The sequence below is a fragment of the Callionymus lyra genome, chromosome 10 (assembly GCF_982586985.1).
Source record: "Callionymus lyra chromosome 10, fCalLyr1.hap1.1, whole genome shotgun sequence".
Classification (NCBI taxonomy): Eukaryota; Metazoa; Chordata; class Actinopteri; order Syngnathiformes; family Callionymidae; genus Callionymus; species Callionymus lyra.
This window is the reverse complement of record NC_141827.1, coordinates 1757147-1770000: the sequence shown is the minus strand read 5'-3', so window position 1 is coordinate 1770000 and position 12854 is coordinate 1757147. Positions and strand designations below refer to the sequence as shown.

The following is a 12854-nucleotide window of genomic DNA, read 5'->3' as shown; positions in this document are numbered from 1 at the left end:
CGGTGTGTCCTCGGTGTGTACTTGGTGTGTGTGTGGTGTGTGTCCTCGGTGTGTGTCCTCGGTGTGTGTGTGGTGTGTGTCCTCGGTGTGTGTACTTGTGTGTGTGTGGTGTGTGTACTCGGTGTGTACTTGGTGTGTGTGTGGTGTGTGTCCTCGGTGTGTGTGTGGTGTGTGTCCTCGGTGTGTGTCCTCGGTGTGTGTACTCGGTGTGTACTTGGTGTGTGTGTGGTGTGTGTCCTCGGTGTGTGTGTGGTGTGTGTCCTCGGTGTGTGTACTCGCTGTGTGTACTCGGTGTGTACTTGGTGTGTGTGTGGTGTTTGTACTCGGTGTGTACTTGGTGTGTGTGTGGTGTGTGTCCTCGGTGTGTGTATGATGTGTGTCCTCGGTGTGTGTGTGGTGTGTGTCCTCGGTGTGTACTTGGTGTGTGTACTCGCTGTGTGTACTCGGTGTGTACTTGGTGTGTGTGTGGTGTTTGTACTCGGTGTGTACTTGGTGTGTGTGTGGTGTGTGTCCTCGGTGTGTGTGTGGTGTGTGTCCTCGGTGTGTGTGTGGTGTGTGTCCTCGGTGTGTGTGTGGTGTGTGTCCTCGGTGTGTGTGTGGTGTGTGTCCTCGGTGTGTGTGTGGTGTGTGTCCTCGGTGTGTGTGTGGTGTGTGTCCTCGGTGTGTGTGTGGTGTGTGTCCTCGGTGTGTGTGTGGTGTGTGTCCTCGGTGTGTGTGCTCGGTGTGTGTGCTCGGTGTGTGTGTGGTGTGTGTGCTCGGTGTGTGTGCTCGGTGTGTGTGTGGTGTGTGTGCTCGGTGTGTGTGCTCGGTGTGTGTGTGGTGTGTGTGCTCGGTGTGTGTGCTCGGTGTGTGTGTGGTGTGTGTGCTCGGTGTGTGTCGGCCCACACGCCTGCACAGCACACGTCGCGGCTGCCTCTCGTTCTCCTAATGAGCGAGGTCGTGCGAGGTAATGCGAGGTCGTGCGAGGTCGTGCGAGGTCGTGCGAGGTCGTGCGAGGTCGCTGGTGTTGACTCGGCTGCTCCAGGTGTGACTGAGATGTTCCCGCAGCAGCTCCACGACTCTAACTCTGAGGTGGTGGTTCTCGTCTTCTTCCCTCGACCAGGTTTTAACGAGCGACATGAAAAGTCCTCGACTGAGTGAGGATTTGAAGAAGTTGCTCTGAGAAACCAAAGTAGGTCAAACGAGGAATCGTAGCTGTAGAGGTGAAGGATATTAGCCCAAGAATGATACTTCTTCTACTTCTACTAATTATTCTACTACTTCTTATACCTCTTTTACTACTTCTACTTCTACTAATTATTCTACTTCTACTACTACTTCTACTTCTACTAATTCTTCTACTACTTATTACACTTTTACTAATTATTCTACTAATTCTTCTACTTCTACTACTACTTCTACTTCTACTAATTATTCTACTTCTACTACTACTTCTACTTCTACTAATTCTTCTACTACTTATTACACTTCTACTACTAATTATTCTACTTCTTATACCTCTTTTACTACTTCTACTTCTACTAATTATTCTACTACTTATTACACTTCTACTACTAATTCTGCTACTTCTACTACTACTACTACTTATTCTACTACTTCTACTACTTCTAATTCTTCTACTAATTATTCTACTTGTACTTCTACTACTTCTTCTACTTCTACTTGTACTTCTACTACTTCTTCTACTTCTACCACTTCTTCTACTTCTACTACTTCTTTTACTTCTACTACTACTACATCTACTACATCTACTAATCTACTTGTTCTAATTAATTTTACAATACTACTTAATATACTACTAATACTACTACTTATACTATTAATTGTTATACTACTTCTTCTCCTCCCACTACTACTTTCACTACTTCTTCTTCTTCTTCTACTAATTCTACTACTTCTTCTACTTCTACTTCTACTTCTACTACTTATACTTATACTTATACTTATACTTATACTACTAATTGTTATACCACTTCTATTACTTATTCTACTACTTCTACTGCTAAAAATAATTATACTAGTACTTATACTTATAATAGTAATTGTTATACTATTTAAACTACTTGTTCTACTACTTTTACAACTACATCTACATCTACTACTAATTCTACTACTTCTTCTACTCCTTCTACTTCTACTACTACTAATTCTACTCCTTCTACTTCTACTACTACTACTACTACTAATTCTACTCCTTCTACTTCTACTACTTCTACTACTACTAATTCTACTCCTTCTGCATCTAGTACTAGATACTACGTATTCTACTTGTACTACTACTAATTCTACTACTTCTACTTCTACTTCTATAATTGTCTAGTTACAGTTCAAATCTGTGAGAACAGATCTGCTAACAGAAGAAAACGACACATCAGACGTGGACGGCGTCCAGGCGGCAGGAAGCAGTTGTTGGCTCGGCTTAATAGCCACGCTTTTGTGGAACAATAAAAAGCAGGGAAGAGAAACGATGCCAGAGCCGTGTCCCTGCATGCTGCCGGAACCAGAGGATGGAAGTGTGTGTGTGTGTGTGTGTGTGTGTGTGTGTGTGTGTGTGTGTGTGTGTGTGGAGCTGCTTTATGTGGACGCATCACCCGCTCCCACCTGCCTCTGATCCTCCTACTAAAACTGGGGCGCACCTGGGAGTTCATGCACCTGCTGTCTGGGTCGTCCAACACTCGCGCAAACATTCCTCGACACTCGCATCAAACGACTAAATCTGCAGCGTGTTTTTTTGGACGCACAACAGTGTGTGCGTCTAATGTGCTGCATATTGACGCACAACAGTGTGTGCGTCTAATGTGCTGCATATTGACGCACAACAGTGTGTGCGTCTAATGTGCTGCATATTGACGCACAACAGTGTGTGCGTCTAATGTGCTGCATATTGTCGCACACACTGTTGTGCGTCTAATGTGCTGCATATTGACGCACACAATGTTGTGCGTCTAATGTGCTGCATATTGACGCACACACTGTTGTGCGTCTAATGTGCTGCATATTGTCGCACAACAGTGCTTATAAAAATATCAATATTTAAACCGAACACATTTGAAAAATTATGAGAAGAAAAAAAAAAATTGATTTTAAAATAAATGTATCATAAAATAAATGATACAACCTTAAAAAAAAATAAAAACATGTTTTTAAACTTTTAATACGTATTCTTTTACTGAGAAAACTTTTTTAGCATTTGAAATGACTTTAGTTGCTAGTTTTTTTGGCAGAATATACTGTAATATCATAATAATAATCCCACAGAAATGTCCAAAAATAACGTTTTGCTTTTATAAAAGGTCTTCCACACATTCTTGTATCTTGGTATCAATGAAAGAAAATAGTTATTTACTGTTTAATATGACTATGAAAATAATTTTCTCAAGTATAATATTGAGAAAATTCTTACATTTTCGGTTCATACGTGTAGAGACAGGATTCCTCGAGGTGAACTGGTCATGTGACCAGGTTCGATGACAGAAAAATGTTATTTAAAGAAGTTAAAATATGAGAAAGTCTTCAAAAAGAACCTCTGACTAGTGATTTAGAGAAAATAATACTACTAATTCTACTACTTCTACTACTTCTACTTCTACTACTTCTACTACTAATTTCTCTACTACTAATTCTACTACTTCTACTACTTCTACTTCTACTACTTCTACTACTAATTTCTCTACTACTAATTCTACTACTTCTACTACTACTTCTTCTACTTCTACTACTAATTCTTATACCACTTCTAATACTACTTCTACTACTTCTACTACTTCTACTTATTCTTCTACTTCTACTACTAATCCTACTACTTCTTCTACTTCTAACATAATTTGTATACCACTTCTACTACTTCTACTACTACTAGTACTTCTATTACTAATTCTAGTACTACTTCTACTACTTATTCTACTTCTACTACTAATACTAATTATACTACCTATTCTACTTCTTATACTTCTACTACTAATTCTTCTACTACTTCTACTACTTATTCTAGTACTTCTACTTCTACTACTAATTGTACTACTTCTTCTACTCCTACTACTACTTCTTCTACTCCCACTACTACCATTGATTCTACTTCTACTACATCAGATCCAGCTCCGTCCTGAAGTCTGATTAAAAATGTGAGACGAACAAGTATCTTCTTGGCTGAAGCGTCTCCACAGCTGCAGAGGAGGTTCCACCTCCGTGTCCAACATGTTTGTTGTCTTTCACGTCTGCCATCTGTCGCCGTCCCTGGTGAGCATGAAACGCTCGGACGTCAACCTGGCGTCCGTCAGCGACGCCACCGAAAACTCCAGGATTTGAATCTTCGGTCTGGCAGATCTTCAGCGTCTGCAGCGACAACAATGGAAGCTATGGACGCGTCTCTGCTCACCGAGGATCCGAGAAACAAATCCATTATCGATCTCGTCGTGTCTCAGGAGATATTTTGTGTCAGAAGCGGCGACGGATGGATGGATGCAGACGTGAGCGTCGTCACATAAACGCACGACGTCGCTGACAGTCATTGTGTTTCGTCCGAAGACAAGCAAGATTTCTGCTGAGGAAGTCGGATCCAAACCGACACCAGCGCCTCCCTGTTCCGATCAGACAACAGGTCAAAACATGTCGTTTTATAAAAGTAGTCGAATATAACTATTTCTTTATTTCACAATGAAAACTGTGCCAAAGCTCAACAAAAGAGTGATTTATCTTCTTAAGTATAAAACCCAGACCAGTATGAGCGACTTTGATTTGACAAAAATGAATCTTCCAGAAACTAAAAGACAGTTTGTCTCAGTGATGCAGAAACTCATCACATGAACCTTCTATTTGATCTATTTTTACATTTGAAACACTTTTTCAGTTTGTGTTCACGAGATTTATTCATTCAGATACAGATTCGTTGTTGTTGTTTTTTGGTCATTTTTCATGTTCTTATTATGGATTTTTCAACTTGAAGAATATAAAGTATTTAAACTTAAATTTCAAAAATTACTTTTTTACATCTGGACTATATTTACACACGTTTGTCTCCAGAAGCAACAAGTATTTATGAAGAACTTCTACTCGCTCTCATTGTGACAGTGATGATGAATTTGAGTATTACTCACTGGAGAGCTGTCAATCATATCTGACTGTTCAATACATTGTCATCATATCAACAATGTAAACGTATATATTTGTTAAACAGCAGGAACTCTAAATGTTTGTTTGAGAGAATTGTTGTTGATCGAGGTGTAGAGCTGCAGTTCTCTTTCTCACCTGAAGGGGTGACGGGTTAATTCTAGAGATCTTTAATTATTATTTCATATCATTTTGATGGAGAATCTTCACTTTTTAAATGAATAGTAAAGCATCAGAATTGAAAGTTTATGAAATGACAAAAACATGACTGATAAACATGTCTTTACTTTCATTTATTTACAGCAAATATGGATCAATAAATGACTGTTTGTTGGATAAATGTGAAGAATGTTGAAGGAACATGAATCATTACCAGCGTCAGTCTGTTATAGTCGTTAATAAGTTGCTCTTGAAAGTTCTTTAAATGATAAAATATGATTTTCACATGAGTCGGTTCTTCATGAACCTCAACGCGTCAGTGAACCTGCACTTCCTGTGACACCAATCAATCAATCAATCAATCAATCAATCATCAAGACCGAAGCCTAACATTGAAAATGTACATGTTTATTTAAGGTGACATTACATTTATTGTACATTTTCTGTTTTATAAAATTGAAAAATGGCCCTAAATCTGTTTTTTTCATTTGCTTTTTAAAATAAACATCGATTGTATTTGAAGTACACAGAAGGTACACAGACATACATGAACACACTTAATGATTGTACTTATATTGTACTTTTTAGAATGAACCAAAGTCATGGATGTAAGTTTAATTCAGAATCTAAACCTGTTCAGTAGAGAAATTAAGTTGATCTAATTTAAAAAAAAGTATTACTATGTGTCGTCACGTATCTGAGAAGAAGTACAGCCGTCTGGGCTGGAGGTTCTAGTCCGACTTAACTTTGAACGTAAAGGTGACGAACAAGAACTTCTTGAAGTTCTGAGCGAGTCTCATTGACGTCTTGTTCACACCTGAGACTCATGAGTGACAAACAAGGTCCATAACTTTCAACTTCATGACACTTGTGACGACGTAGAACGTGACGTAGAACGTGACGTAGAACGTGACGTAGAACGTGACGTAGAACGTGACGTAGAACGTGACGTAGAACGTGACGTAGAACGTGACGTAGAACGTGACGTAGAACGTGACGTAGAACGTGTCGTAGAACGTGACGTACAGCGTGACGTACAGCGTGACGTAGAACGTGACGTAGAAAGTGACGTAGAACGTGACGTAGAAAGTGACGTAAAACGTGACGTAGAACGTGACGTAGAACGTGACATAGAACGTGACGTAGAACGTGACGTAGAACGTGACGTAGAACGTGACGTAGAACGTGACGTAGAACGTGACGTAGAACGTGACGTAGAACGTGACGTAGAACGTGACGTAGAACGTGACGTAGAACGTGACGTAGAACGTGACGTAGAACGTGACGTAGAACGTGACGTAGAACGTGACGTAGAACGTGACGTACAGCGTGACGTAGAACGTGACGTAGAAAGTGACGTAGAACGTGACGTAGAACGTGACGTAGAACGTGACGTAGAACGTGACGTAGAACGTGACGTAGAACGTGACGTAGAACGTGACGTAGAACGTGACGTAGAACGTGGCGTAGAACGTGACGTAGAACGTGACGTAGAACGTGGCGTAGAACGTGGCGTAGAACGTGACGTAGAACGTGACGTAGAACGTGACGTAGAACGTGACGTAGAACGTGACGTAGAACATGACGTAGAACGTGACGTAGATCAGGCTGTTCCCGCCGAACCATCATCTTCACGTCGCCATCGAGTCGTAAAATGGAGTTTTTCTTGCGTATGTTTCTTCAAACTTTCTGAACAGAATTCTGATTTTTTAAAATCCTGTGTCGTCCTGAAGATGATCTTCTCTTCGACGTGAGACTCTTTTGTCAAAAGACTCTTTTAGTTTAAAGAAGACATTTTCTTGCTTCTTGATGTTGAATCTTTCATTTAGTTTGACTGTGATGTCAGGAGACGGTTGTTTAACGATGGATCTCTTGAGGGTGAAAAGAAATCTGAGAATCCATGTGTGTTTTCAGCTAGAAATCTGTCTCCCTTCCTATCAGTCCATTTGAAATCCTCGGATCTGAACCTCATCTTCCATTTCTCCAAATTGAGCTGAGCTGAGCGACGAGCAGATCATGGACGGATCTAAGATGAGCTGTGGAGCTGGAGTGGGGGGTCAGAGAATCGTGGGGTCACTGAGGTGCAGAGGAAAAAAGGGTCTGAGCAGTTGCAGCTTCTTTTGAAATAGATTGTAAGTGACAAGACTCTGACTCTGTCACTGACGGTCGAGGCAAGAAAAGCTTTTCTGTCTCGTTCTCTGATTGATTCTTTCAGAGGCTGTTGACGATTCAGCAGAGAATTGATCAAATCAAGAGTGAAAATGTGTTTGGATTCTAAGTATCATTCCAGTCAATATGTAGTTTAATCTCAAGGTATTTCTTCATAAATATCGTGAACTTCTAGAGTAGAAATAAACAGCGACTCGTCCTTCATCATCCGTTTAAATAACACGCAGTAGTGAGATGTGGGAAATATTAGTTTAAACTGAAGCCATTAGCTCTTAGATTCGTACACATTACTTTAGACACAAAAAGTGGTTTCACAACAACTTTATTTTATGTTAATGAAATTTAGAAAATTGGGAAACATATTTTCAAACACTTGAACACATTAACTAACTCTTGAAAGACATTTATAATATTTTAAATTAAATTATTATTCAAACACATTAACAAACTATAAAACTTGCAAAAAATTGAAACTCATTTCAAAACCCTAAAAGACATTTACAAAACTGAAAAACACGTTTTTTTAAATTGCAAATTATATTTACAAACTATGAAAACAAAAAATGAAAAGTTCCGAACGCAATTTCCTAAATCTTAAAACCCATTTACCGTCTTGTAACAAATGTACTAACTCAGAAACAAACGTATAACATCTTAAAATACATTTTCAACAGATTTTCAACATAGTGAACAATAACTAATAATTCTGAAACAATCTTGCAAAATCTAGAAAGAAATTTACAAAATTGTAAAAAAGAAAATATTTACAAATCCAAATATTTTTACAAAATCTTGAAGGGAATTTACATAATATTAAATTACACTTTTTCCTAATCGGTAAATACATTTTACAAACTATTTAAACACATTAACAAACTGAAAAAATCACCAACACCTTGAAACTCATTTCAAAATGTACAAATTAGTAAAAGAAAATATTATTACACTGAAATAAATTAACTATAAATTCAATGGAAATAAATAAGAATTTAATTTATCAACTTTAGTGTGATCGCCTCACAGAAGGAATGTTGTCGGTTCGCTTCCAGGTCTGGAGGGAGTAGACTTGTGATCTTTCTGTGTGTAGTTTGTATGTTCGTGTTGTGTGGGTTTACTCCGGGCACTCTGGTTTCCTCCCACAGTCCAAAAACATACAGAGGTTGATTGAGAACTTGGTGTAATTGTCTGTAGGTATGTGTGTGTGTGTGAACTGTTGTGTGTCTTTGTGTGTCCTGAGACAGACTGGCATCCTGTCCAGGGTGTCCTCTGCTTCTCGCCGAAAGAAACTGGGATTGACTCCAGTGACCCCGCGACCCCTATAAGGGAATAAGTGGCAAAGAAAACAAATTAATGAATAAACTAAATGAATAAACATCAAACTGAACAATTTTATTTAGTTTCATCAGTTCTACACACTGTTTGTGTTTCTGTACCATTTGAATCCTCTTCTAAGTCCAGAGATTGCAGGTCAGGGGGTCTAAGGGGGGTCAGGGGAGCAGGTTTGGCTCCTGAAAGACACGAGGCAAGTGTTGTGTTCAGCACGTCCACAGGACTCACCGGAGAGTTCTTGTTTGGACAATCGTTGTCTGGCTCCGACTCGCACACGTATCCACCTGTTCGGCGTCACTGGAGCGCCGGGTTGCGAGCGCTGCGAGGACCATAAACCCTCAACTACCCTCGGATGACAGATACGCCTCTGCTGAGGACGACACTTCTGTGGCGTCCGGTCTGTGCGAGGGCGCCACCTGCTGGCGGATCTCCCTCTCCTGTGGCTCAGCAGAGTGCACAGAGACGTGTCCATCAAAGCTCAGGCCTATTAGCTTCCAACAACCATCTGCTGCTTCTGCTGCACTGATGCATGCGACCGGAGCTAAATGAGTCTGCAGAGAGACGCATCCGGCGCAGGCTCCATTTACTGAAGTGCTCTACGAGGGAAGATGCTATTGATATTTCATTACCAGCCTAATAAAGGGCAGCCAGTATTGAGTTTTCATTAACAGGATTAGCCGGGTCTGGATTAACACCTCTGTGCTCTTCATGATGACGCACAGAAACGCTCAATGACTGCTTCTTCTTCTTCTTCTTCTTCTTCTTCTTCTTCTTCTTCTTCTTCTTCTTCTTCTTCTTCTTCTTCTTCTTCTTCTTCTTCTTCTTCTTCTTCTTCTTCTTCTTCTTCTTCTGGGAGCTCTCCGGCGGAGCCGTTGTAAGACACCGTTGACAAGTTAAAATGAAAGAGTGGGTGAAAGGAGATGGAGGGATAACAAAGACGCCCGCGGAAAAGACAAAGGGAGATAAAGAGCCGACGAGAGAGCAGACTCGCCGCGAACAGAGATATGATGAGGAAGATAGAGAAGGATCAAAAGAAACGATGCATGTGAGTTTACAGAGAACTGGAGGGAAAAACAGTTTCAGATCAACTTCAGACTCTTCAGACGCTTCTTCCTCGAGGCGCTGCCGGACACGACGCCTCCGGCCGTCCAGGCGTTGAGCTCGGGGCCAACGTTGCAACATAACAAACACTCAATCAACTGGACGCTTTGTGTTGATTGGTCCTCGATGAGTTGAGATCAGATCACCTGGTAATAACGTACCAGGAAGTGAACGCGACAGACTGGAGGATCAGCACCACGGACAGTTCCTCATGAACATGGCTCTGAAACACTGTAGTTGTGTCTCAAATCACATACTTTCGTACTTCAACTTAGTATTTTTAGTGCACAAGTGCGTCTCAATTCTTAGTATGTGAAATGTAGTGCTTCATACACACTAAATTGTCACTGACACCCCCACAAAACTGAGTATGGATCGCTGGACACTTTCTAGTTTTTCTTTGTCAAACTGAGCCTGAGAAACCTGGGTGTTGTATTTGATAGAGACATGTCTCTTGTTCATCACTGAACAAAACTGACCAGTTTCAACTGAGAAAAATCTCTAAACTTGGTAAAATGTTGTCACAACATGATCTGGAGCTTTTAATCCATGTGTTTGTGTCGTTTACACTATTGTAACAGTTTATTTCATGTCTAAACAAGAAGGATGTGTCTCGCCTGCAGTTCATACAAAACTCTGAGAATTCTGAGCCGCTCTAGTAGAAGAACTCACATTTCTCCTTCAAATTCTTCACTGGCTGCCAGTTTCTTTCAGGATCATTTTAAAATTCTGGTTCTTACTTTCATATCTATTCATGGTCAGACCTTCATGATCTGATCCAGACTTACACCCCAGCTCGGGCTCTGAGGTCTGTGGATCAGAATCTACTGATGGTTACTGAACTTCCGGACCAGAGGAGAGAAATCCTTCCAGACTGTTGCTCCTAAGCTTTGGAACGTAGAAGAAGAAGAAGAAGCTGTCGCGTCATTTCCTGTTAGTGTGTAGCAGCAGAGTTTGATTTGAGACATACTATCTTTGGAGGATTAGTTACTAGTTAGTACATAAACTATCCTGATGCATACTAACCAGTGCACTAAGAGAAGTAAGAAATTTGATTCACACCTTTCATGGACTCATGTAGTTCAGATAAACATTAAGAGAAGAAAAAATGAATTTAAACCATTTGAATGATTATTTGATTGTTCATGAGTATAGTTGGTTTATTTCACAGACAAATAAATGACAATAGATTAATTTAATTTGTTGGTCAATCTTAAATGTTTCTGGAAAGTGAGAAGTTCAGGGACTCGTTCATTCCTCGTGATATTAGACGTTGTAACTGAATTTTGGGGCACGAACAAAGAGAAGGGATGTTGACCTTTGTATCGTTTTCCTTTGATCTATGCTCTGTGTATTTGCACTTTGCTCTTTTTTATTTTGCACTTTGTTCATCTAAGTTTTATGAAACTTTTTGTACCTTCTATTGTCTGCTGTGAACTTGAAATCTAATTTCTCCAGAGGGATTAATAAAGTCTATCTAATGTAATTTAAACATTTTCGAAGAAGCAACTTTTTTTCTGAAGATTCAAACAACCCTAAACTTTATTTTATCTTAATAACAATTTGAAATTACAAATATTTAACGAGAAAATAAAGCAATATTTCACAAGAAATTTACACTTCACTCATTTTCTACTCATCCTCATGTCGACTAATGTTGATTATCTTCAGAGTAGTCGGTTCTTTTTAGAGTTATAGACAAAAATGTTTGTTCATTTTAGTGTAGCGACTGGAGCTCAGTCTTCATCTTCGTCCAAAAAGACACTTAAAAACATCCAAATACCTTCAAACTGCTCGTCTGTAACGTCCATCTTGGATTGAAGCTCCACATGAGAAGAACTGTTCCAAAAAAAATTAAACAAATCTATATTTAAGGTTTTGTTTAGCAGACGCTTAAATGCTAACATGCTAAACAAACAGGAAGTAATCTGGGTAAATATAGCGAACGCTTCCCTTGTACAGAGTACTTCCTGTCTTTGAGTTATTTGGATGTTTTTAAGTGTCTTTTTGGACGAAGACAACTGAGCTCCAGTCGCTACATCAAAATTAACAAACATTTTGTCTATAACTATAAAAATAATTTGGTGTGAACCATAACTGTTTTTGATTAATTTCTGTTTTTGTTTAATATATTTTATGGGATTATTCACTGTGTTAGTTTCAGTTTATCTGATTAATCCTGAGTGAGTTTCAAGTTCTCTCCATGATTAATGTTACAAACCTGTACATGTGCTCCTGAACTTCTGCTTGTTCTGACGACATGTGAGAAATTTAATCAGATCACGACTCAACTTTGTCTTATCTCGGTCTGTTCTGTCCACAGAAAGTGTCTCAGTACACGATCATCGTCCAGGCGACCGACATGGAGGGAAACCTGAACTTTGGATTGTCCAACACGGCCACGGCGCTGATCTCCATCACCGACATCAACGACAATCCTCCGGAGCTCACGGTTCGAACGGTGAGTGTTGACACGTTTAAGTGGTTTTGATCATCTTTGAATTTACCTCATTTATTCTCAGTTGTGTGGATTCATTTACTCACGAATAACGAAACATTGTTTAATGACCTTCAAATAAACCCAATAGAACTTTTAACCCTTGTGTTATCTCTGGGTCAAAGGTCAACGACCTTCTTGGCTTCCATAAATGCATATGCAGAGGTGGAAGTCGTTGACCTTGACCCAGAGACAACACAAGGGATACCTCAAGCACATTTGTTTTTGCACCGCAGGATCACCTTGAGGGTTAAGAACTGTTTATGCACCGAAATGAAGCATCTAACTTTGTTAATGTATTCATACAAATGTATTCAGAAATGTAGACATGGAAATACATTTGTACACACATGTATACATACATATATTTGCCTGTAGAAGAACATGTCCAGTAGAACATGGGTCTCCAGATGTCTTTGCACCACAGACCAGTTTAAATCAGATCATCAGGTCAATGAAACTCACAACAACCCTGAACCAGAAGTTTTGTTTC

General features: G+C 39.8%; 1 protein-coding gene across 2 annotated transcripts in view; it reads left to right on the top strand.

Moving 5' to 3' along the window:
• cdh4 (cadherin 4, type 1, R-cadherin (retinal)) overlaps positions 1-12854 on the top strand; it is a 316908-nt gene that overhangs the window by 276108 nt on the left and 27946 nt on the right. For both annotated transcript variants that reach the window (XM_087801671.1, XM_087801670.1), the window contains exon 8: positions 12188-12325. In XM_087801671.1, the coding sequence (XP_087657797.1) occupies positions 12188-12325 (138 nt within the window). The remainder of the gene's footprint in view (positions 1-12187; positions 12326-12854) is intronic.